The sequence below is a fragment of the Salmo salar genome, chromosome ssa01 (genome assembly GCF_905237065.1).
Source record: "Salmo salar chromosome ssa01, Ssal_v3.1, whole genome shotgun sequence".
Lineage (NCBI taxonomy): Eukaryota > Metazoa > Chordata > Actinopteri > Salmoniformes > Salmonidae > Salmo > Salmo salar.
In genome coordinates, this window is record NC_059442.1 from 126,855,586 (window position 1) to 126,882,515 (window position 26,930).

Sequence of the window (26,930 nt, forward strand, 5' to 3'; positions counted from 1 at the left end):
TATGTAACTAAGATGTGCTACCTACCTTATACACCCACACACATGCATATACTTACACACCATATATATACTATATTTATATATAAACATTTCCCCACCCCTACCAATTTTATAAGGCCTTTTTCTTTGAGTTCATATTTTCCTTGTGGCACTCAAAAGAGATACATATAAATAATTATTTTGGACAACATCAGTTTTGTATGCGAAAGATATAATCCCTCAAATACTGTGTAACACCACCACCCTGTGGCCCTTCTGTTGTCACCACATACAACACCAGTGAGTTTGATCCTATAGTGGAGCAGGGTAAAAAATGGAATGGAATACAAAAAATGACTGTTTTTCTTTAGAAATGCCAAAAAAAGGGAATGTCACGATAAGAAACACATTGAACATATCATAGAAAAACTTAAATAAAATGAGAGATACACACATGCATTTCACTTTTCACACTAACTTCCACTTACAGTTCTGTTTTCGCTACTCATGCAAAAAGAATGGTCTGTTTTTCTATCCCACAATGAACTGACATCAAACACAGTACAGTACTACAGTAGGCAAGTGTGAAAGGCCAATTCATCGAACACTTTCAATTGTTTTCTGAAGGTGACATCTTGCATAAAATACAAATCAGTTTGCGGTTTGGAATACAAAAGGTTATAGAAGGATATTTACTTGTGGGTAGCTTTTCTGATATAGAGGGGCTTTATACTGTACGGGGTCTTAAAATTATAATCTTTATTATAACCGATATACATACTCTCAGGTTTTTCTATCCATCTCTAAAGCTACCATTCAGTCATACTTTGTGTATAACCTAGAGTAAGCATTAGCTACTCCTCAAACAGAGGGACTTAATCTCAAAATCAGTCACAACAGCTAATCTGTTCTGTTACTCTGCAGAATACTGTAAAGAACAGTACTACCACTCTTCGGAGACTGCATCTGAACATACACTGCTTTAGTGTCATGGAGGGCATGGAGAAAGCAGTAAGGGTGGAGTGGAGTGTTGGGAGTTACAGTCACATGGAACATTTACGCTACTAACGAATTAACAACATCTGTATCTTAGAGATTCTAGACCACTTAGTTGCCCACTGTTTCTCTGACAACAGGGGTAACGACCCTAAAGGAGCATACTAAGAGGTCATCTGGTGGAACATGTAGTTTGGTTACACACACACACACACACACACACACACACACACACACACACACAGCAAATAAAAATATCTTTCAGGGCGAGTAACCTTTCCTCAAGTACAATATTTCATGCACTCCATAAAGTGGGTGTTGCATTTAAAGTTTTGAATACTTCTTGTGTATTAACAGTTGTGTGAAAATGTTTCGAAAATCACTCTAGTATTGTTGTAGTGGTACTGCTGAATTTAGAACACTTTTGAGGAGCTGGTATGGAATTTTCACTTCTAAATATTGTCTTACTTTGCAGTGCTTTTACCATACCGTCTTCAGTTTTTAAAAGGCATGAGAAAACAGTTGACTAAAATGTTACTATGACAATTAAACAGAAAGTGTGTTTAACACAGAGGTCAAGAAGAATGTGATGATTCTAAGTAACGTATGACAAGTAAAAAAGTAACGAAAATAGATTTTCCAAACAAAACAAACGGTTGTAAACATATGAATACAGGAACAACAATAAACAATTATTATCTGAATAGTTATTACTGTTATTATGAATGAATAATGAATTATAAGGGTCGAGGGATTTGGCAAGGCATATTAAACTAAATCTTTCTCAGGACAACAGATTAACACTCTCACTGGTTAACCATTTTTGAATAGTGTTGTTGAGATGATCAACATATAATTGTCCTTTCAGACCAAAAAACTAAAACAAACTAGTGCTCTTAAATCCTCTAAGAAGATTTTTTGAAATTAGTGCTGTGAGAACTAAATCTGTATCAGTATCAAACTATTATTTTCTATGAATATACATTAAATACAGTATAAAGTAAACAAGTTCTTGGGGGGAAAAAAACGTTTGAATCAAAGGGATACTTTGATAGTTAGCAATTGCATTAGCGCTAGTTAGCAACTTCCTTCAAACTGCATGCAGATACAAATGGTATCCACGACTTCATCTGACTCTGGGGAAGTAAATGAAGGCCCTCATTGCCAAAATCCCAAAGTATCCTTTTAAAACACTGGTCACCTCCCTCTCATAACTTCCACACATTTCTTTGCTCACTGCATATGTTGTTGCATATCTTTCAACATTAGAAATAAACAAATGTAATCATAGTCAGGGTTTGAATGATTCTACGAAACTGAAACAAACCCGAGTACTGTAGTTACTGACCACTATAAGATAGGGGTCTCCAGAACTGCATGTACAAAAAAAAAAAGGAACACAAGAACTCATACACTCACACATATATAGGAGATACATTGCTATGACTGGTTTGGTCATCAAATCACTGAAAAAAATCAAATGAGATGCCAACTAACTTTATATACAGTGTGCAAATATAAGGCTTGATATCTTTTCCCTGTCCCTTCCCTTAGAGATTGATGGGATGTATCCATAGGATCACTCAACTACAGGGGATAGACAGTTGACGAAACAAATTGTGGCCACTAATTCAGATGCACAGTGCCCCCTTTTTCTTCTCTGACTAGAGCAATCAGAGATGTTTCATGAGTAGAAATCCAAAGGCTTCAGTGAAATATCCAATCCAGCTGTCCGTCTAACATCTCAAAGAAGTATTTGCATGAAATATTGAAGAGATATTTGGGGAAAATTGGTGGATAAGATAAGGTTCCATGTGGTGATGTGGTGGTTGATCGTCTTTCCTGCATGTTAGAGTTTCCCCACAACCTCCGCATCCATCGTTAACTTCCCCAGACAGGCCTCCTGTCCTCTGGGCCCAGCGACCCAGTAGCCTTTTCACACTACCGTGCTGACCCGAACCAGGCTATACTGGCTCGCTATGAAATATTTTCCCCACACAGTTCTTTTCAACAATGGTTGATGGACGCGTAAACAGACCAGCACTGCTCGATTCGGCTCAGTAGTGTGAAAAGGGGTCAGGGGTCAAAGGTGGCCCTTAGGAGGTCTTGACCAGGTCGTAGACATAGATGTGGAAGTCGTCGTCGAACTTGATGAAGTATACGGAGGGTTTGGCCTCCACCTGGTGGATGACCATGCCAGTTCGTTTGGAGCCGTCCTCTTTAGCGTACTCAACCTGTTTCCCCACCAGACTGTCCACCACCTCCCCCGGCTCCCGCTCCGCAGGCGTAGCGTCATCTAACAGACAAACAATAACACAAGTTTAAGTTTATTTGCCATACGTAATTCATTTATGGGAAATCAGTGGAAACTCAAACATGTTCACCTATCTATTTATTCAACCTGGTTAATCTCTTTTACAAGATAGACCTGCACAATGAAGAACACAAAGCTTTTATCTTGAAGAGAGAAGTAGCCTGTTATCATTTTGAAAAGCAACCCACCGTCATCAGGCAAATATAGACATTATAAAGGCTCATACGTGCTTATAAAATGTTCATAAACTCGTACACACATCTTATCTTTAAGCAGTCTTACAATCAAGAGATTGGTCTATTGTCATTTTGAAGTGCAGCCTAACTCTAAGGACAGGACTAACTTGAGTCAGGCATGATCCTCAGGTCTCCCTCCTTGTAGTCATCTAGGAGCTGGTACATGTACAGGACGGGGTCTTTCTCGTAGGTGATAAAGAACCAGGTATTCATGATGGGTGCCCGGGCCAGAACCATGCCCCTCCACTCGTCTTTAGTTCCGTCCTCCGTCTCAAACATGTGCTCCACTGCCTTCCCTATCATCGTGTCAGCCAGGTTGACGTCGCTGATGCGCGTAGAGGCTGCAACAGAGTACATGGCACAGGGTACATGGTAACATCTAGTTTCAAGTCTATTTGCCATGTTTAACTTATACATTGGAAATCTTACTAACTCGTGAATATCAACGATCATTAAACTCAAAATTCATATTAACATTTTAGGAGCACCATGAACGTGTAACACCATTACAGCACAAACAGAAACTTGTCTGCGACTTTGCGTTCATCAATCAATACCAAATGACAATCAATATAAACAATACGTATACATAGGACAAGGTCTTACATTGACGGTCAGGGAGCACCTCGAGGCCCTGTACCCTCTCATCGTTATGCAGCTCCAGGCCGTAGACACAGTCGAAGCCGTCGTACTTGATGAGGTAGAGCGAGGGGTTGACAGGCACCTGGTCTAGCACCGTGCCTTTCCACTGCGACTGAGATGTAGCGCTCCCCTCCTTCCAGATGTGCTGGATACGACAGCCCACGATGTTCCGCCGCGGCGCTGACGACACTGCCTTGTTGGGGCCCATGCTGTTCTTTTGTTTCCTGAACGATGTTTCAGATAACTTATGAAAAAGGGGAATTCGGGGAACAAACATCCACTTAGCCAATGAAAAGGGTGAAAACCTGATGGCTGTCAGTCCCTTACATTAGCTATTAATCTAACTAGATCCATTTTATAGTACATCAAATAGACTAAAATATTTGATTAATTAAATATATACAGTGCATTTGGAAAGTATTCACTCCTTGACTTTTTCCACATTGTTACATTACAGCCTCATTCTAAAATTGATGAACACATTTTTTCCCCTCATCAATCTACACAAAACACCACTTATGACAAAGCAAAAACGGAAATATTACATTTACATAAGTATTCAGACCCTTTACCCAGTACTGTGATGAAGCACCTTTGGCATTGATTACAACTTCGAGTCTGGGTCTGACGCTACAAGCTTGGCACACCTGTATTTGGGGAGCTTCTCCCATTCTTCTCCACAGATCCTCTCAAGCTCTGTCAGGTTGGATGGGGAGAGTCACTGCACAGCTATTTTCAGGTCTCTCCAGAGATGTTTGATCGGGTTCAAGTCCGGGCTCTGGCTGGGCCACTCAAGGACATTCAGAGACTTGTCCCGAAGCCACTACTGCGTTGTCTTGGCTGTGTGCTTAGGGTGATTGTCCCGTTGGAAGGTAAACCTTTGCCTCAGTCTGAGGTAATGAGCGCTCTGGAGCAGGTTTTTATCAAGGATCTCTCTGCACTTTGCTCCGTTCATCTTTCCCTCGAACCTGACTAGTCTCAATCCCTGCCACTGAAAAACATCCCCATAGCATGATGCTGCCATCACCATCCTTCACCGTAGGGATGGTGCCAGGTTACCTCCAGACGTGATGCTTGGCATTCAGGCCAAAGAGTTCAATCTTGATTTCATCAGACCAGAGAATCTTGTTTCTCATGGTCTGAGAGTCTTTAGGTGTTTTTGCTTTGACATGCACTGTCAACTATGGGACCTTATATAGACAGGTCTGTGCCTTTCCAAATCATGTCCAATCAATTGAATTTACCACAAGTGGACTCCAATCAAGTTGTAGAAACATCTCAAGGATGACCAATGGAAACAGGATGCACCTGAGCTCAATTTCGACTCTGAATACTTTTGTAAATAAGGTATTTCTTGTTTTTATTTGTAATAAATTTGCAAAAAAAATTACACACCCGTTTTCGCTTTGTCATAATGGGGTATGGTGTGTAGATTGATAAGGACTTAAAAAAATAATTTTTAGAATAAGGCTGTAACGTAACAATGTGGAAAAAGTCAAGGGGTCTGAATACTTTCCAAATGCTCTGTAGCCCATGGCAATATAATACAGTCAAGTGTGTACTCTGATCTGCTTTCATTCCCTGGATCTGTCTACATGAGACCCGTAAAGACTGTGTACTTTGAAGTGTGAATATAGTACTGATCATACCATGGTGGTGTGTCGCTAAACAGCTGATACTAGCCCTGTATTCGCTTCAGCAGGCCACTAAAGACCAGTATCAGATATCAGGTATTCAGTGTGGCACTACTAGACTAAATAATGAATGTATCTTACCAAGCACCACTGTTCTCTACATAGGCAAAAGTAGGCTGCAGATGGTTTTAGCCATTCATTTAATAGGCCTACTATGCAAAATGTCTATTAAAAACAGTTGAATGCTGAATGTTTTACAAATGCACAATCAAAGGGTACATAATAGCTAAGGAAAGTAGAGGATTCCTCGCTTACTTGTGGGAGTTCTTTTTCTTCATATTTGCAGAAACACCTGAGTGCCCTTAAAAACAAAACATTACATTTTTTTTTTCCTAATGCAAATGAATGTAGTAAATATATTCAGTAGCTAGCCGACTCTACTCTTATCAGTAGGCTAAAGCTACCTGATTATCATCTGAAGATAACAAAAGCAAACCACAAAGTCTGTCCCCCTCAAATGGCACCCTATTCCCTATTATAGGCCTATCGAGCACTGTTTGATCAAAGCCTCTAAGGGCCCTGGTCCAAAGAAGTGCATTATTAAGGAAACAAAAGTAGTGCACTATAAAGGGAATAGGTGTCCAGGTGTTTCCAATATCACCAGGCAAGCTCGATCCTGGAACTCACAAGGCTGGCATAAGGAAAAAAGGGTGCCGAGAAACACCTGGTGGTGGGAGCTTGAGGCAGATACAAAGAGAACCAGCTTGGAGTGGAACGAGCTGGAGAAGACTGCCCAGAAAAGAATAGTGTTGTCACGATAGCAGAAGTTTGACTTTGATACCAGGTTAAATACCATATATATATATATATATTTTTTTATTTTTTTCACCTTTATTTAACCATGTAGGCAAGTTGAGAACAAGTTCTCATATACAATTGCGACCTGGCCAAGATAAAGCAAAGCAGTGCGACAAAAACAACGACACAGAGTTACACATGGAGTAAACAAACATACAGTCAATAATTCAGTAGAAAAATAAGTCTATATACAATGTGAGCAAATGATGTGAGATAAGGGAGGTAAAGGCAAAAAAGGCCATGGTGGCAAAGTAAATACAATATAGCAAGTAAAACACTGGAATGGTAGATTTGTAGTGGAAGAAAGTGCAAAGTAGAAATAGAAATAATGGGGTGCAAAGGAGCAAAATAAATAAATACAGTAGGGGAATGTTGTTTGGGCTAAATTATAGATGGGCTATGTACAGGTGCAGTGATCTGTGAGCGGCTCTGACAACTGGTGCTTAAAGCTAGTGAGGGAGATAAGTGTTTCCAGTTTCAGAGATTTTTGTAGTTCGTTCCAGTCATTGGCAGCAGAGAACTGGAAGGAGAGACGGCCAAAGGAGGAATTGGCTTTGGGGGTGACCAGAGAGATATACCTGCTGGAGCACGTGCTACAGGTGGGTGCTGCTATGGTGACCAGTGAGCTGAGATAAGGGGGGACTTTACCTAGCAGGGTCTTGTAGATGACCTGGAGCCAGTGGGTTTGGCGACGAGTATGAAGCGAGGGCCAGCCAACGAGAGCGTACAGGTCGCAGTGGCGGGTAGTATATGGGGCTTTGGTGACAAAACGGATGGCACTGTGATAGACTGCATCCAGTTTATTGAGTAGGGTATTGGAGGCTATTTTGTAAATGACATCGCCGAAGTCGAGGATCGGTAGGATGGTCAGTTTTACGAGGGTATGTTTGGCAGCATGAGTGAAGGATGCTTTGTTGCGAAATAGGAAGCCAATTTGAGATTTAACTTTGGATTGGAGATGTGCGAGTCTGGAAGGAGAGCTTACAGTCTAACCAGACACCTAGGTATTTGTAGTTGTCCACATATTCTAAGTCAGAACCGTCCAGAGTAGTGATGCTGGACGGGCGGGCAGGTGCGGGCAGCGATCGGTTGAAGAGCATGCATTTAGTTTTACTTGTATTTAAGAGTAGTTGGAGGCCACGGAAGGAGAGTTGTATGGCATTGAAGCTCGTATGGAGGGTTGTTAACACAGTGTCCAAAGAAGGGCCAGAAGTATACAGAATGGTGTCGTTTGCATAGAAGTTGATCAAAGACTCACCAGCAGCAAGAGCGACATCATTGATGTATACAGTGAAAACAGTTGGCCCAAGAATTGAACCCTGTGGCAATCCCATAGAGACTACCAGAGGCCCGGACAACAGGCCATCCAATTTGACACATTGAACTCTATCAGAGAAGTAGTTGGTGAACCAGGCAAGGCAATCATTTGAGACCATGACACTCAATACCATCACGACACTCGATACCAAAACGATACCACAGCAACAACAGAAAATGCCAAAGTCACAGAATGGCACTTGATCCAGACGGTATCAATGAAGCAGACATAATGTAAATTCATAGTTTTTTAGATGATTTACAAATTCCAATACAAAATTAGTTTAATCTAATTGGGCAACTCAACCAGCTGGTTGCAATATTTCAAATCAAATTTTATTGGTCACATACACATACAGTTGAAGTCAGAAGTTTACATTCACCTTAGCCAAACACATTTAAACTCAGTTTTTCACAATTCCTGACATTTAATCCTAGTAAAAATTCCCTGTTTTAGGTCAATTAGGATCACCACTTTATTTTAAGAATGTGAAATGTCAGAATAATAGTAGAGAGAATGATTTATTTCAGCTTTTATTTCTTTCATCACATTCCCAGTGGGTCAGACGTTTACAAACACTCAATTAGTATTTGGTAGCATTGCCTTTAAATTGTTTAACTTGGTTAAAACATTTCGGGTAGCCTTCCACAAGCTTCCCACAAATGACAAGTGTAGTCCACTTGTCATTCCAATCTCCTTTGCATTAGCGTAGCCTCTTCTGTAGCCTGTCAACTATGTGTCTGTCTATCCCTGTTCTCTCCCCTCTGCACAGGCCATACAAACGCTTCACACCGCGTGGCCGCTGCCACTCTAACCTGGTGGTCCCAGCGCGCACGACCCACGTGGAGTTCCAGGTCTCCGGCAGCCTCTGGAACTGCCGGTCTGCGGCCAACAAGGCAGAGTTCATCTCAGCCTATGCTACCCTCCAGTCCCTCGACTTCTTGGCGCTGACGGAAACATGGATTACCACAGATAACACTGCTACTCCTACTGCTCTCTCGTCTGCCCACGTGTTCTCGCACACCCCGAGAGCTTCTGGTCAGCGAGGTGGTGGCACTGGGATCCTCATCTCTCCCAAGTGGACATTCTCTCTTTCTCCCCTGACCCATCTGTCTATCGCCTCCTTTGAATTCCATGCTGTCACAGTTACAAGCCCTTTCAAGCTTAACATCCTTATCATTTATCGCCCTCCAGGTTCCCTTGGAGAGTTCATCAATGAGCTTGACGCCTTGATAAGTTCCTTTCCTGAGGATGGCTCACCTCTCACAGTTCTGGGTGACTTTAACCTCCCCACGTCTACCTTTGACTCATTCCTCTCTGCCTCCTTCTTCCCACTCCTCTCCTCTTTTGACCTCACCCTCTCACCTTCCCCCCCTACTCACAAGGCAGGCAATACGCTTGACCTCATTACTAGATGTTGTTCTTCCACTAATCTCATTGCAACTCCCCTCCAAGTCTCCGACCACTACCTTGTATCCTTTTCCCTCTCGCTCTCATCCAACACTTCTCACTCTGCCCCTACTCGGATGGTATTGCGCCGTCCCAACCTTCGCTCTCTCTCTCCCGCTACTCTCTCCTCTTCCATCCTATCATCTCTTCCCTCTGCTCAAACCTTCTCCAACCTATCTCCTGATTCTGCCTCCTCAACCCTCCTCTCCTCCCTTTCTGCATACTTTGACTCTCTATGTCCCCTATCCTCCAGGCCGGCTCGGTCCTCCCCTCCTGCTCCGTGGCTCGACGACTCATTGCGAGCTCACAGAACAGGGCTCCGGGCAGCCGAGCGGAAATGGAGGAAAACTCGCCTCCCTGCGGACCTGGCATCCTTTCACTCCCTCCTCTCTACATTTTCCTCTTCTGTCTCTGCTGCTAAAGCCACTTTCTACCACTCTAAATTCCAAGCATCTGCCTCTAACCCTAGGAAGCTCTTTGCCACCTTCTCCTCCCTCCTGAATCCTCCTCCCCCTCGCCCCCCCTCCTCCCTCTCTGTGGATGACTTCGTCAACCATTTTGAAAAGAAGGTTGACGACATCCGATCCTCGTTTGCTAAGTCAAACGACACCGCTGGTCCTGCTCACACTGCCCTACCCTGTGCTTTGACCTCTTTCTCCCCTCTCTCTCCAGATGAAATCTCGCGTCTTGTGACGGCCGGCCGCCCAACAACCTGCCCGCTTGACCCTATCCCCTCCTCTCTTCTCCAGACCATTTCCGGAGACCTTCTCCCTTACCTCACCTCGCTCATCAACTCATCCTTGACCGCTGGCTACGTCCCTTCCGTCTTCAAGAGAGCGAGAGCTGCACCCCTTCTGAAAAAACCTACACTCGATCCCTCCGATGTCAACAATTACAGACCAGTATCCCTTCTTTCTTTTCTCTCCAAAACTCTTGAACGTGCCGTCCTTGGCCAGCTCTCCTGCTATCTCTCTCAGAATGACCTTCTTGACCCAAATCAGTCAGGCTTCAAGACTGGTCATTCAACTGAGACTGCTCTTCTCTGTGTTACGGAGGCTCTCCGCACTGCTAAACCTAACTCTCTCTCCTCTGCTCTCATCCTTCTAGACCTATCTGCTGCCTTTGATACTGTGAACCATCAGATCCTCCTCTCCACCCTCTCCGAGTTGGGCATCTCCGGCGCGGCCCGCGCTTGGATTGCGTCCTACCTGACAGGTCGCTCCTACCAGGTGGCGTGGCGAGAATCTGTCTCCGCACCACGTGCTCTCACCACTGGTGTCCCCCAGGGCTCTGTTCTAGGCCCTCTCCTATTCTCGCTATACACCAAGTCACTTGGCTCTGTCATATCCTCACATGGTCTCTCCTATCATTGCTATGCAGACGACACACAATTAATCTTCTCCTTTCCCCCTTCTGATAACCAGGTGGCGAATCGCATCTCTGCATGTCTGGCAGACATATCAGTGTGGATGACGGATCACCACCTCAAGCTGAACCTCAGCAAGACGGAGCTGCTCTTCCTCCCGGGGAAGGACTGCCCGTTCCATGATCTCGCCATCACGGTTGACAACTCCATTGTGTCCTCCTCCCAGAGTGCTAAGAACCTTGGCGTGACCCTGGACAACACCCTGTCGTTCTCCACTAACATCAAGGCGGTGACCCGATCCTGTAGGTTCATGCTCTACAACATTCGCAGAGTACGACCCTGCCTCACACAGGAAGCGGCGCAGGTCTTTGTCCCCATGTGCAGTTGCAAACCGTAGTCTGGCTTTTTTATGGCGGTTTTGAAGTAGTGGCTTCTTCCTTGCTGAGCGGCCTTTCAGGTTATGTCGATATAGGTCTCGTTTTACTGTGGATATAGATACTTTTGTACCTGTTTCCTCCAGCATCTTCACAAGGTCCTTTGCTGTTGTTCTGGGATTGATTTGCACATTTCGCACCAAAGTGCGTTCATCTCTAGGAGACAGAATGCGTCTCCTTCCTGAGCGGTATGACGGCTGCATGGTCCCATGGTGTTAATACTTGCATACTATTGTTTGTACAGATGAACGTGGTACCTTCAGGCATTTGGAAATTGCTCCCAAGGATGAACCAGACTTGTGGAGGTCTACCATTATTTTCTGAGGTCCTGGCTGATTTCTTTTGATTTTCCCATGATGTCAAGCAAAGAGGCACTGAGTTTGAAGGTAGGCCTTGAAATACATCCACAGGTACACCTCCAATTGACTCAAATGATGTCAATTAGCCTATCAGAAGCTTCTAAACCCATGACATCATTTTCTGAAATATTCCAAGCTGTATAAAGTCAATTTAGTGTATGTAAACTTCTGACCCACTGGAATTGTGATACAGTGAATTATAACACAAATAATCTGGCTGTAAACAATAGTTGGAAAAAATACTTGTGATGTCCTAACCGTCCTAACCGACTTGCCAAAACTATAGTGTGTAGTGGTTGAAAAACGAGTTTAATTGACTCCAACCTAAGTGTATGTAAACTTCTGACTTCAACTGTATGTATGTATGGAGCATAATGTATTTACAGTTTAATCACATGTTTTCAAGTACTGGTGAGAAATAATGCATTCCGATTAATACATCGATTGTAATGGACACCTATGATCTATGTAAAATACTTTTGTGAAGGTTGTATTGATTATAATGAGCTAATGCTAAGCTATTTGCCAGCTATGTTTGTTGACATTATACAATGCATTCTGGGTGTCACGTAAACATCTGTCAGACCAAAGATTGTATAATGAGACGAAGGGTAAACTTCCGGAAGTGAATGGTCGTAGACGACACACCCCTTTCAACATGCATACTGCAAACAGACCAAACTCATCTTGTCTCCTCTTATTATATTTGGTTGACGCGAAAAACATGGCGGTGTGCACAAACTACCCATTGATTACTTTTGATTTCTAGAAAGTGTTTTACTCAATTATTTCTATCAATGGTGAGCTCATCCGTGATGTGATTAATTATAAATAGTAATTGTTATTAGCTAATTCATATTGTGGTTTCTGACAGCTGAGAGTTATCTAAATATGACCAGCCTCAGCCCAGTCAAAACTGTTCGCTGCTCTGGCACCCCAATGGTGGAACAAGCTCCCTCACGACGCCAGGACAGCGGAGTCAATCACCACCTTCCGGAGACACCTGAAACCCCACCTCTTTAAGGAATACCTAGGATAGGATAAAGTAATCCTTCTAACCCCCCCCCCTAAAAGATTTAGATGCACTATTGTAAAGTGGTTGTTCCACTGGATATCATAAGGTGAATGCACCAATTTGTAAGTCGCTCTGGATAAGAGCGTCTGCTAAATGACTTAAATGTAAATGTTATGACCGATTGTGATATGTCAATCTTTCCTCAGTTAGCGCTAGGAAAGGGGGATACCTAGTCAGTTGTACAACTGAATGCCTTGAAATGTGTCCTCCGCATTTAACCCAACCTCTGAATCAGAGAGGTGCGAGGGCTGCCTTAATTGACATCCACTAATGTAGCGTACATTTTCCGGTTTGGATGATTGCGTATGCTGTCGCTACTGCATCCAAAAATAAACTGGTCACATTCAGGACATAACTTTGTAAGAACTGTGTTTGTGCTAAATGTTTTTGTGAAAATACAGTGTGGCTAGCTCAAATGCTGACTGTTGCGTCAATTGAAACTGGACGTTCTAAATAAGCATTCTAATCACACCAGTTTGAGTGTACGCTGCAGGGACCACTGTAGAAGAACACACCCGTTTGTTGGTATGTGTGAAAATGTTAATTGCTTTACCCTAGCTCAAATTGCCCAGTTGAACTGGATTTTAAGCAAAACTACCAAAACTATTGCTGATGGTGAACCTGAACAATCAAAATGAAATCTAATTTCAGTGCCTTCAGAATGTATTCACACCGTTTGACTTTTTCCACAGTTTGTGTTAAGGTGGGATTAAAATGTATTTAACTGTAATTTTTTTGTCAACGATCTACACAAAATATTCTGTCAAAGTGGAAGAAAAATTCTAACATTTTTAAGAAAATACATAATATAAAACACTAATACACTAATATATCTTGATTACATTCAACCCCGAGTCAATACATGTAAGAATCACCTTTGGCAGCGATTAGCATATCCATAAGATGATGCAGCCAGTACCATTCTTGAAAATATGAAGAGTGGTACTCAGTGATCTACTGGATTTGCCCCAAACATAATGCTTTATATTAAGGACAAAGTTTTTATTCTGTACAGGCTTCCTTCATTTCACTCTGTCATTTACGTTAGTATTGTGGAGTAACTACAATGTTGTTAATCCATCCGCAGTATTCTCCTATCACAGCCATTAAACCGTGTAACTGTTTTAAAGTCACCATTTGCCTCATGGCGAAATCCCTGAGGGGTTTCCTTCCTCTCCAACAACTGAGTTAGGAAGAACGCCTGCGTCTTTGTATTGAGGGGGTGTATTGATACACCATCCAGTGTAATGAATAACTTCACCATGTTCAAAGTGATATTCAATGTCTGCTTTTTATTTTATTTTTACCCATCCACCAATAGGTGCCCTTCTTTGCGAGGAATTGGAAAACCTCCCTGGTCTTTGTGGTTGAATCTGTGTTTGAAATTCCCTGCTCATTTCACACATGCAACTTATTGTGACTTGTTAGAGTTTTTCCTAGGGAGTTTTTCCTAGCCACCGTGCTTCTTTCACATGCTTTGCTTGCTGTTTGGGGTTTTAGGCTGGGTTTCTGTACAGCACTTTGAGAATATCAGCTGATGTACGAAGGGCTATATAAAAATAAATTTGATTTGATTTGATTTAAGCAACTTTTTACTCCTGCATGTATTTAGGCTTGCCATAACAAAGGGGTTGAATGCTTATTGACTCAAGGCATTTCAGGTTTTAATTTTTTATTAATTTGTAAACATTTCCACTTTGACATTATGGGGTATTGTGTGTAGGCCAGTGACACAAAATCTAAATTGAATAAATTTTCTATTCAGGCTGTAACACAACAAAATGTGGAAAAAGTCAAGGGGTGTGAATACTTTCTGAAGACACTGTAGACACTATAGCCAGATGAGAGAGGTGTCTCTGGTCGCTTTCTTTTATTCCGGTAAAACACAATTTTCCAACATTTGATAACAATGACCAATTACAGTGGTTGTCACTCAATTAATATAGCCTAATATTACGCAACCATTTTACAAGCATTTTAATTCTGAAGGTGCCATGTGCAGATGTGCAAGGAATAGGAATAGGCCGCTTACCTCTCGTTGGTCAGTGTGCGAAGCAGCGCGCAGTTTAACTAGGCTACTGATATATTGACTGGGCTTGTTCGGCATACGAAATTACTTGTAAATCAATGACTGTCAATGCAGTTACATGCTTAGTTTGAGAGTGAAGGAGAGGACATATCAGTTGTCACCACAGATGAGATGTATTTTCGAAGGTAGAAAGAAAGTAAAAGCAAACAATTTCAGTGAACCGGTGGACCGATGCACTCATATCTTAAACATTTCAGTTCAATCCAACCCGAATTGCAGTATTTATGCAGTAGCTATTTTTCCAATGGTCAAATTAACTCACAGATTGGTCGTGGGTACTACATAAAAACCATAAAAACTACTACTAGGGCGACCTCTCTCACAGGTATGCTTTCACTTTTCAGAATTCAAAGTGTGTGGGCAGGGGATGAATATTGTAAATAAAGGATTAAAAAAATTATATAAGATTAGAACTCACGACCATAGATAGGTTGGTTGTTTAGCAACAAAACCAAGGCACGCGCAACTACATGGAAAAAACTAGAGGGGGTTAGCTTAGATTGTTGACATGTATAGTTCTTCTCCAATGTTTATTGAAAACATAAATACATTTGCACTTGTTGTCTTTCAAATACATAGTTACAGTTGTTGGTTATCTGGCTAGCGAATTTTAGCCATATTAGCATTGATATGAAATCAGTCAAAACACCTCAAAACAAGACAATCTATATTCGAATACTCATACCAACTACACTAACTGTACTATTTGTGACGTAAAATGAGTATGTAGTATGCTTATTGGTCATAGTATGGATATAGTTAGTATTCCAAAAGTTCCCGAATGTCGTACTAATTTGGCCAAAATACGAAGTTTTCAAGCTGTTGACACCATTTCTGTGCTCTTAGGGCACATAATGAAATTCTTCAGAAAATGAGCGTGGTTTCACAACGCTTTCAGATTTTAAGAAAATGGCCGAAAATATGCAGCTGAAGTTGAAGAGAGCGGATACTAATTCATTGCTTTAACTAATTATGACAAATGTTTAAGAAAATGTTGAGCAATGTAATAAAGTAATGACTTTTCAAATAAGTTACGTTACGTTGGCTGACAATTTGTTTGTTACGCTATCCTTACGAAGCGCATTGCATTACAACAGTATGTATCGGTATGTTAGTTAGTTACTTAACATTAGTTGGCTACTATTAAAATGAACTTGCCAGGCAGTATATTAACTATATGCTATCTAACTAACTACCCAACATTTATTGATTTGATTATTCACTTCATTCTTAGCTAAGTGGTATAGTCGTTGTGAGTTCTCAATGGATATTGTTCATTTTGGCTATCTACTCCGATTTCAGAGCACTCTCATCTGAGTGTGCCAGAGCGCAGAATTACTGAAGGATTTACAAACGCTCAACGCCTTTTGAATATGGCCAGTGTCAGTAAACGTCGGCAAAAACAAGCATAATTAAATTGTTGCCAGCAGCACAGTTACAGTCACCAACACTCTGGATAACAGTTAAACAGCCTAACCAGCTCTGCTAGGGCGAGTAAAATGGTCAGAGTGAGGTGTTCTCTCATTTGTGTCTGGAAGTAGCTAGCAAACTAGCCAACGTTAGCCAGTTAACTTGGGTGCTTGACTACCGTTGTGAGGTGAGAAAGCTTGCTCGGATCAACCCTACTCCTCAGCCAGAGCTTCCAGTGTACGCTCCAAGAGCGAAACGTTCTGAATTTGCAGACAATCTGACAACACTCTGGTTTGAATTTACGAACACACCCGAAATCGTAAAATATCTAGCTAGTAATTTGTTATGCTAACAAGCTAGCAATAGGTTGCATAGCAACAGCATCAACTTCAGGTAGACAGGCGAAGTGCTAATACGATCAACTGAAAGGATACCGTTCGTTTACAGTATACTAAAACGAACTAATAGTATGTAATATATACTCATTAAGTATGTAGTATACAGTATGTTAGTATTCGAACACAGCTTTAGTATCAAAAACAAGATGAAACGAGCCACTTACGATTCCCCACATGGCAGTTTCTTGTCATTCTTTCTAGCAATCTGGCCATCCGAAATCACAACAACATGCTGACTTCTGCCCCATGGAAGCGTGCATATAGTTTGTGACGTTGTCAGCTAACCCAACTATTGAAATATGAGCCAACTGTCCTAGCAGACTGCGCCACCAATCAGTCATAGTAGTTGAGAAAAAATACAAGGAATTGAGATGACTACCATTGTCATCTATTTCTTATTACGATGGATGTCTGAAAGGGTAAGAAAGAACGCTGAATTTTGTCATATGTAGAAAAGTGCCTACTGCCTTTTGAATTTTGGGTGTCAGTAGTCTAGTCAAGGAAGCATCATGCACAATATATTGGCACACTCCACTTATCAAGACCATAACCAAATAAGGCGCGCTGTCACCTGCTTTATAGTAAGCCTTGAGGTGATACCCCCCACATCTAGAAGGGAGTGTATTTCATACAGAGCCCTCCCTTGAGATGACGTAGAGGCACAAGCCTCAACATCACGATTTTTCTTGGTAGAGTTGAACAGCTAGGGGCAGAATAAGCTTGATTTACTACTAAAATTCCAAAATATATGAAGACCAGTATTGACGTGTTTCACTATAACTAAGCCTAAAACATCTGGCTTTCGATCATTCTTTTTTTAATTAAAAAGTTACTCTAAGTCCTAATGACATCATTCACACACAGTGAGAGAGACAGGAAAGACGTAACCTAGCGTAGCAGGCGAGGGAGACGAAGTGAATAAAGTTATGGGCAATGACTGTAGCTATGGTTTGTGTTGACAATCAGCTTTGAAATCAGCATATTTTGCATTATGGTTGGCATATTATCACAAACTAAGTACTAGGGTAGTGAATTGAGCTGTAGGCTAGCAAGGGAAGTTAGCCTATAAAGCTGGAAGCTACCGGTATCTTCAATATTGTATTGTTAATTGCTCTCACCTGTAATGCCATTGTTAAATACTGTTCGCAAAACAGTTGCAACATTTCTAAATGCCGCTTTGCATTATTCAAGTGTGCTAACTTCTGTGCCGCATGAGTGGGGAGCTAACATGATGTAGCCCAGACTTCAGTGAGTTCAGTGGTCCCTCAGGACAGGCTAGAGCTAGCAATGAGTAAGCGGAGCAGGCACGGTGCTCTCGCGCTATAAGGGGACCTCACCTGCACTGATAGACAGACTTGATCCTCTTTCAAATCAGTAGACGACATGAGACATTTGACAGAAGTACCGAAAGTAATACAAATTCTAGTACTGAACCATTTCTCATGTTCTAGTATAAAAAAGTACAGACATTTCAGCTTACCATACAACACTAGAACAGAGTGCGATGGAGAGGAGTCATTGATGGCCTATGCTCCCAAAGGAGCAGGCTAAGTAAGTAAGTAATAAAGGGAATAGGATGCCATTTGGGATGCAGACAACACATCTATAAAGAGCCTGATTAAAGCCAAACTGACCTGCATCAGCTCTGGATCTCTGGCCCGGCGCGCTCTTCCTGAATGGGGTCTTCATTCATCAGCATATAGGGGAGCAGCCTAGCTGCCAGACTAGGGTGAAAATATCTATGGTACCAAGTCTGGGGTATAAAAATATGAACGTAATGAAAACATTAATGATTTATGTTATAGCCCAGAGAGATGGACAACAGCCAGGGAATAAATCTTAATAGAGTCCAGTGGGTCCAGTCAGAGGAAGTGAGAAAGTGAAAATCTATATGGCAACCAATTCAGAAAATGGAAACTGCCCACTGGGCACAGACGTCAGTTCAACATCTAGTTTTGATTTGCTAACATGAAATCAACTAATATGAAATCAACAAAAAATGTCACCATGTCATTGGATTTAGGTTAAAAATTGGGTGAAAAAAATTACGAAATGCCCTTATGTTGATGACTTTTTGCAAATCCAATCAGTTTTCCACGTTGATTCAACGTCAACATATTGTTTTTTGGGGTTGAACTGATGTGGAAACAACTTTTATTCAACCAGTTTTTGCCCAGTGGGAGGGAGGGAGTTAAAAAGTAAAGTGTCTATCTATGATACCCAGTGAAAACAGAAAAAACGGATAGGGACGGATTATGGTATTCAACCCAGATTGTCCACGGATGGTTGAGGACTGACTTCGGAGCAGGCGGATGTCTCTGTTCAGGGATGGCGGTCACGTCAGGTCTCTGCGAAGACCTGCAAACCAAAATAAATTATTATATAAAGGTGATTATGAATTGGGTGGTTCGAGCCCTGAATGCTGATTGGCTAACAGCCGTGGTTTATCAGACCGTATACCATGTGTATGACAAAACATATATTTTTACTGCTCTAATTACGTTGGTAACAGTTTATAATAGCAATAAGGCACCTTGGGGGTTTGTGGTATATGGCCAATATACCACAGCTAAGGGTTGTATTCAGGCACTCTGCGTTGTGCCTAAGAACATCCCTTAGCCATTGTATATTGGCCATATACCACACGCCCTCGTGCCGTATTGCTTAATTCTATTGAGTCACTTTAAAAGACAAATTTTGCACATAATCTCAAAAAATAGGAAAATATTTTGTTAGGTTATCCATTTCATACCAAAGCAGACCCCCCCCCCGCAAATATTGTGGGCTAAATCATCAAGATGTACATTACCAGTCAAAAGTTTGGACACACCTACTCATTCTAGGGTTTTTCTTTATTTGTATCATTTTCCACATTGTAGAATAATAGTGAAGACATCAAAACTAAGAAATAACACATATGGAATCATGTAGTAACCAAAAAGTGTTAAACCAATCAAAATATATTTTATATTTGAGATTCTTCAAAGTAGCCACCCTTTGCCTTCATGACAGCTTTGCACACTCTTGCCATTTTCTCAACCAGCTTCATGAGATAGTCACCTGGAATACATTTAAATTAACAGGTGTGCCTTGTTAAATGTACATTTGTGTAATTTATTTTCTTCTAAATGCATTTGGGCCAATCAGTTGTGTTGTGACAAGGTAGGGTTGATATACAGAAGATAGCCCTATTTGGTAAAAGACCAAGTCCGTATTATGGCAAAAAAAAGCTCAAATAAGCAAAGAGAAATCCATCATTACTTTTAAGACTTGAAGGTCAGTCAATCCAGAAAATGTAAAGAACGCTGAAAGTTTCTTCAAGTGCAGTCACAAAATTTATCAAGCGCTATGATTAAACTGGCTCTCATGAGGACCGCCACAATAAAGGAAGAGTTACCTCTGCTGCAGAGGATAAGTTCATTATAGTTACTAGCTTCAGAAATTGCAGCCCAAATAAATGCTTCACAGAGTTCAAGTAACAGACACATCTCAACATCAACTGTTCAGAGGAGACTGCGTGAATCAGGCCCAGATTTGACTGCCATTGACCAGCATAAAAACATCCTGTGGTGTTCTGCATAAGCATCGAATAGCCCCCTCGATATGCAACTTTTCAGGGAAGTCAGGAACCAATATACACAGTCAGTTAGGAAAGCTAAGGCTAGCTTTCTCAAACATAAATTTGCATCCTGTAGTACTAAATCCCCAAAGTTTTGGGACACTGTAAAGACCATGGAAAATAAGAGCACCTCCCTGCTGCCCACTTCACTGAGGCTAGGAAACACTGTCACCACCGATAAATCTACGATAATCGATCATTTCAATAAGCATTTTTCTACAGCTGGCCATGCTTTCCACATGGCTACCCCTACCCCAGCAAACAGCTCTGCACCCCTTGCAGCAAGCCCCCCCCGCTTCTCCTTCACCCAAATCCAGACAGCTGATGTTCTGAAAGAGCTGCAAAATCTGGATCCCGACAAATCAGCTGGGCTAGACAATCTGGACCCTCTCTTTCTAAAATGATTCGACAAAGTTGTTGCAACACCTATTACTAGCCTGTTCAATCTCTCTTTCGTATCGTCTGAGATCCCCAAAGATTGGAAAGCTGCCACGGCCCTGCCTTTCTAAAATCTTCGAAAGCCAAGTTAACAAACAGATCATCGACCATTTCCAATCCCACTGTACATTCTCCACTATGCAATCTGGTTTCCGAGCTGGTCATGGGTGCACCTCAGCCACGCTCAAGGTCCTAAATGATATCATAACCGCCATCGATAAAAGACAGTACTGTGCAGCCGTCTTCATCGACCTGGCCAAGGCTTTCAACTCTGTCAATCACTGCATTCTTATCGGCAGACTCAATAGCCTTGGTTTCTCAAATGACTGCCTTGCCTGGTTCACCAACTACTTCTCAGATAGAGTTCAGTGTGTCAAATTGGAGGGCCTGTTGTCCGGACCTCTGGGAGGGCCTGTTGTCCGGACCTCTGGCAGTCTCTATGGGGGTGCCACAGGGTTCAATTCTCGGGCCGACTCTTTTCTCTGTATATATCAACAATGTCGCTCTTGCTGCTGGTGATTCTCTGATCCACCTCTACGCAGACGACACCATTCTGTATACATCTGGCCCTTCTTTGGACACTGTGTTAACAAACCTCCAAACGAGCTTCAATGCCAGACAACACTCCTTCCATGGCCTCCAACTGCTTTTAAATGCTAGTAAAACTAAATGCATGCTCTTCAACCGATTTTTGCCCGCACCCGCCCGCCCGACTAGCATCACTACTCTGGACGGTTCTGACTTAGAATATGTGGACAACTACAAATACCTAGGTGTCTGGTTAGACTGTAAACTCTCCTTCCAGACTCACATTAAGCATCTCCAATACAAATTAAATCTAGAATCGGCTTCCTATTTCACAAACAAAGCCTCCTTCACTCATGCTGCCAAACATACCATCGTAAAACTGACTATCCTACCGATCCTCGACTTCGGCGATGTCATTTACAAAATAGCCTCCAACACTCTACTCAGCAAACTGGATGTAGTCTATCACAGTGCCACCCGTTTTGTCACCAAAGCACCATATACTACCCACCGCTGCGACCGGTATGCTCTCGTTGGCTGGCCCTCACTACATATTCGTCGCCAAACCCACTGGCTCCAGGTCATCTATAAAAGTCTTTGCTAGGTAAAGCCCCGCCTTATTTCAGCTCACTTGTCACCATAGCAACACCCACCCGTAGCACGCGCTCCAGCAGGTATATTTCACTGGTCATCCCCAAAGCCAACACTTACTTTGGTTGCCTTTCCTGCCAGTTCTCTGTTGCCAATGACTGGAACGAATTGCAAAAATAACTGAAGCTGGAGACTTATATCTCCCTCTTTAACTTTAAGCACCAGCTGTCAGAGCAGCTTACCAATCACTGTACCTGTACACAGCCAATCCGTAAATAGCACACCCAACTACCTCATCCCCATATTGTTATTTATCTTCTTGCTCTTTTGCACCCCAGTATCTCTACTTGCACAACATCATCCATCTGCACATCTATCACTCCAGTGTTAATGCTAAATTGTAATTATTTTGCCTCTATGGCCTATTATTGCCTTACCTCCCTAATTTTCTACATTTGCACACACTGTACATAGATTTTTTGATTGTGTTATTGACTGTACGTTTGTTTATGTGTAAGTCTGTGTTGTTTTTGTCGCATTGCTTTGCTTTATCTTGGCCAGGTCGCAGTTGTAAATGAGGTCGCAGTTCTCAACTGGCCTACCTGGTGAAATAAAACATTTAAAAAAGGCCTTCATGGTCTAATTGCTGCAAAGAAACCACTACTAAAGGACACCAATAAGAAGAAGAGACTTGCTTGGGCCAAGAAACATGAGCAATGCCCATTAGACCGGTGGAAATCTGTCCTTTGGTCTGATGAGTCCAAATCTGAGATTTTTGGTTCCAACCGCCAAGTCTTTATGAGACGCAGAGTAGGTGATCGGATGATCTCTGCATGTGTAGTTCCCACCATGAAGTATGGAGGAGGTGGTGTGATAGTGTGAGGATGCTTTGGCGGTGACACTGTCAGTGATTTATTTAGAATTCAAGGCACACTTAACCAGCATGGCTACCATAGCATGCTGCAGCGATACACCATCCCATCTGGTTTGCGCTTAGTGGGACTATCATTTCACCAAGCAGGAGAGTGATGGAGTGCTGCATCAGATGACCTGGCCTCCACAATCACCCGACCTCAACCCAATTGAAATGGTTTGGGATGAGTTGGTCCACAGAGTGAAGGAAAAGCAGCCAACAAGTGCTCAGCATATGTGTGAACTCCTTCAAGACTGTTGGAAAAGCATTCCAGGTGAAGCTGGTTGAGAGAATGCCAATAGTGTGCAAAGCTGTCATCAAGGCAAAGGGTAGCTAATTTGAAGAATCTAAAATATATTTTGATTGGGTTAACATTTTTGGTTACTACATGATAGTTTTGTTGTCTTCACTATTATTCTACAATGTAGAAAATAGTACAAATAAAGAAAAAACCTTGAATGAGGAGGTGTGTCCAAACTTTTGACTGGTATTGTAGCTTTAAAAAAAACTATTTCTTCCCACTGGTGTGGGGATGTCATGACAACAGTGAGAGACCCTGATTTCATGTGTATTATTGGAATGTATCCAAGCCATGTATGTAGTCAATTACATTGAAGTGATGATCGCCAAGGTGAAGGAGAAGCCTGTTTTGTTACCATCCACCCTACGTCACTCAGATTTTACCATTAGATACCAGGACTAGGCAAATCAAAACACTAAATTAGCCCTGTTTTACACATATAATTACAATGATTCATCAAATCAGTCACAAATCATTCAATCATGAAGAGAATTAATGAATGATTCAAATTGCATGGTTCTTCTCCTACGACAGGGGTGCGGGCTCAGCCCCCTCCTGTACTACCTGTTCACCCATGCCTGTGTGACGACGCACATCTTCAACTCAATCATCACATTTGCTGACGACACAGTGGTAAGCACGATTACCAACAACGATGAGATAGCCTACAGGGAGAAGGTGAGGGCCCTGGGAGAGTGGTGCCAGGAAAATAACCTCTCACTCAACGTCAACAAAACAAAGGAGCTGATCGTGGACTTCAGGAAACAGCAGAGGGAGCACGTCCCTATCCACATTGACTGGAACCGCAGTGGAGAAGGTGGAAAGCTTCAAGATCCTCGGCATACATATCACTGACGATCTGAAATGGTCCACCCACACAGACAGTGTGGTGAACAAGGCGCGACAGCGCCTCTTCAATCTCAGGAGGCTGAAGAAATTTGGCTTGGTCCCGAAAACCATCACAACCTTTTACAGATGCACAATTGAGAGCATCCTGTCGGGCTGTATCACGGCCTGGTACGGCAACTGCACCGCCCGCAAACGCAGGGCTCTCCAGAGGGTGGTGCGGTCTGCCCAATGCATCACCGGGGACAAACTACCTGCCCTCCAGGACACCTACAGTACCCAATGTCACAGGAAGGCCAAATATATAATCAAGGACATCAACCACCCGAGCCACGGCCTATTCACCCATCTATCATCCAGAAGGCGAGGTCAGTACATGTGCATCAAAGCTGGGACCGAGAGACTGAAAAACAGCTTCTATCTCAAGGCCATCAGACTGTTAATTAGCCATCAGTAGCCAGCTTCGCAACCCTGCACCTTAGAGGCTGCTGCCCTATATACATAGACTTGGAATCACTGGCCACTTTAATAATGTTTAAATAATGTTTACATACTGCTTTACTAATCTCATATGTATATACTGTATTCTATTCTAGAATATTTTAGTCAATGCCTCTCCGACATTGCTCAATCTAATATTTATATATTTCTAAAGTCCATTTTTTTTTTTGATTTGTGTGTATTGTTGTGAATTGTTTTAGATACTACTGCATTGTTGGAGCTAGGAACACAAGCATTTCGCTACACCCTCAATAACATCTGCTAAATATGTGTATGTAGCTATTAAAATTTTATTTGAAATACTGTCTGCTTGCATAAAAGTGTCAATGATTACACATTACACACTCATTCACATTTTCTCAAGAGATGCTGAAAAAAAAAATATTTCTCCACTCCTGTTCATAAGACAAAAATAACATTTGTTATATAATTTCTCTGCAAGAAATTGATAAATCAGCAGGAGTTAATGTTATATTACATTATATATGAGAGGTTATAGGCCAACAGTCAGTGTCCATATATCAGTTACTATTCCATTTAACCCATATACTTAAATTAGGAAAATTCTGTTTATTCATGGTTACAGGGATACTCATGATCAGGATATCAAAGGTTCACGTAAACAGTTTATCCCGAATATGACCTTAAAAGGCTCTGATTGGTCAATCCGACATCTGTGGCCGTACAGCATTTACTGAGATGCAGGCTCCACAGATGTCAAGGCTTTCATACTTCTTGCGCTTAGCTGAGCAGAGCAATTGTGAAGGAAGTTGTCGGGGAAGTTAGTGTTTATACAGGATGTACCGCCCCCACCTAACGTCAACCAATCATGTCGATGCGGATCTATACGGAGCCCTCCGCATAGTTCGGAAGGGCAAGGCGATGCGGTACAGAGTTTGACTTGCCTCTGCATGACTACGCAATTGCGTCACGCCCTCCATACTAAGCCTCCGACCACATTTTCGGATCAAGCCTAAATTGACTTTAAGCGGGATATGAGCTACTATCAGGAATACTGTGCGCATGTAAACGTGGTCATTGTCTTGAAATGGTAAGAAAAATGCAGTCTGCAAAGAGCGCATAATTAGCTACACTAGCTAACGTTAGTGGCTGCAGCAGCCAATGTCAGCCATATTGCATTACTATTATTTACAATCCCTGCAGCAGAGGGGAGAGTAAGTACCAAAACCGCACAGTCGAACAAAGGATGTACTGTACTCTGGCTGACAAGAAACACATTTTCAAATGAAAACAAAAATGACTCAAACCAGCCTACTTTCAACCCCAATTTTGAAAACCCATGTTACGCGCGCATAGAGACCTTTTCGAATTCATATTTGTCGTTGGCTTCCTGTCTGACAATAGATGTTTGTCTGTCGGGATATCTTACCCGCTTTATTGTGAAATTATAGCAAGATATGAAGGATATTTTCGTCTCCCGTTTGTCCCCTTTGCCAAGCCAGTCTCCGTTTGACGGCAACACCGATTCTACGGCCAAAAACCTTCCCCTCTTCTTCCGCTGCCAAATAGTGTTACAGCACGAGAAACAATTGGCGCAGTAAATTCCATCTTCCTGCAAAATAGTGAGTCATTGCGCGTTCCCCCGAACCGACAGCTCTGCACCTGCGCATGTGTGACTGCGACAGGGCTCGGAACAACTTGAGGACAAGAAAACTATTTGAGTAAACTATTTAATTGACAACCAGTCTTGTCAATGTCTAATTAAATGAAGAATGATCCTTTACCTATAGGCAACTTTTTTTGTATTATCTATACCCATACACCTGCCAGGTTCGCCTAATTTGCCCACATTTAGAATAGAATGGAATATTCCGTAATTATTTTAATGTATTCTCTAAAAAGTGTAGTCCTTCAGTGTGGCATTTGAAAGATGAGGAAATAGAAGGTTTGTTTTATGCAGATATGACAAGACTACAAAGAGTATTGCATTGCCTTCCAACATTTTAATGTACATGATTAGGCTACATGAATCAACAACTCAGTTAATTATTCTCATTTACAACATTTTCCCTAGGCCTATCCAGTGGTGATCTTAGTATGTAAATCTTGGTAGGGCAAACTCATTTATTTGTTTATGCATGCCAGCAAAGCCACTACACAACACAACACAAAACATTTGATTAATTGCACTATAAAGGTGACAAACTGTGCCCACAAACTGTTTGGGCCTATATAAAGCTGTCCCAACATTTATTGCCTTTATAAAAACCATAGTTGATATGGCTGACTTGCTTAAACAAATATGGTTACTACTGACTCCATGTGGATTTGTGTAAATCGATAAGAACCGCATTCTCCTTCAATAATAATGAACGCCAAAATTAGTTTTGACTTTTGAACCATACACAAACATTATTACATTTATGTTCAGGTAAGTCTTAATGTTTATTCTTATATCATTAACACTTAGCTCTAATTATAAGCAAGTGCAAGCAAATGAGCTGCATTGAGGTAGGCCTATTCGGTCAGCACTTTCAAAATGGACACCGACAGAAATTCAGATAGATGTTAGTTCAGATAAATTCAGCAAGATGGCCTTAAATTTACTATTCTTTAAGTCACCACATAGAGAGAGAGAGACTCTTGGTTAGCCTACCATTTGAGGTATTTTATTT

General features: G+C 41.9%; 2 protein-coding genes across 6 annotated transcripts in view; one reads left to right on the forward strand and one right to left on the reverse strand.

The window, feature by feature from the left end:
- Positions 1-324: 324 nt before the first annotated feature.
- Positions 325-25,919, reverse strand: LOC106561883 (spindlin-W). Of its 5 annotated transcripts, none has more exons than XM_014126182.2 (7): positions 25,685-25,817; positions 18,856-18,915; positions 18,192-18,310; positions 6,117-6,162; positions 4,132-4,391; positions 3,633-3,866; positions 325-3,271 (listed from the first exon to the last, which is right to left on the reverse strand). In XM_014126182.2, the coding sequence occupies exons 3-7, from the start codon at positions 18,244-18,246 to the stop codon at positions 3,072-3,074; spliced, it is 795 nt and encodes a 264-aa protein (XP_013981657.1). In that variant the 5' UTR covers positions 18,247-18,310; positions 18,856-18,915; positions 25,685-25,817; the 3' UTR covers positions 325-3,071. The 5 variants fall into 5 exon arrangements, with proteins under 5 accessions (XP_013981657.1, XP_013981647.1, XP_013981671.1 ...); XM_014126172.2 differs by having other exon boundaries at positions 18,825-18,915; XM_014126196.2 differs by having other exon boundaries at positions 4,132-4,411; positions 18,192-18,915; positions 25,685-25,919.
- Positions 25,169-26,930, forward strand: part of LOC106561873 (hippocampus abundant transcript 1 protein) — a 34,286-nt gene continuing 32,524 nt past the window's right edge. The window contains exon 1 of the mRNA XM_014126158.2: positions 25,169-25,345. Within this exon, the coding sequence (XP_013981633.1) occupies positions 25,343-25,345 (3 nt within the window). The 5' untranslated portion in view covers positions 25,169-25,342. The remainder of the gene's footprint in view (positions 25,346-26,930) is intronic.

Bases quoted from the DNA above. Each gene is read 5' to 3' on its own strand.
- LOC106561883 (XM_014126182.2), bottom strand. From the start codon at position 18,246: ATGAAGACCCCATTCAGGAAGAGCGCGCCGGGCCAGAGATCCAGAGCT. The intron at 3,867-4,131 runs GTAAGACCTTGT...ACTCTGTTGCAG, and splicing joins GGTGCTCCCTGACCGTCAAT to CCTCTACGCGCATCAGCGAC. The intron at 3,272-3,632 runs GTTAGTCCTGTC...TTTGTCTGTTAG, and splicing joins GAGGATCATGCCTGACTCAA to ATGACGCTACGCCTGCGGAG.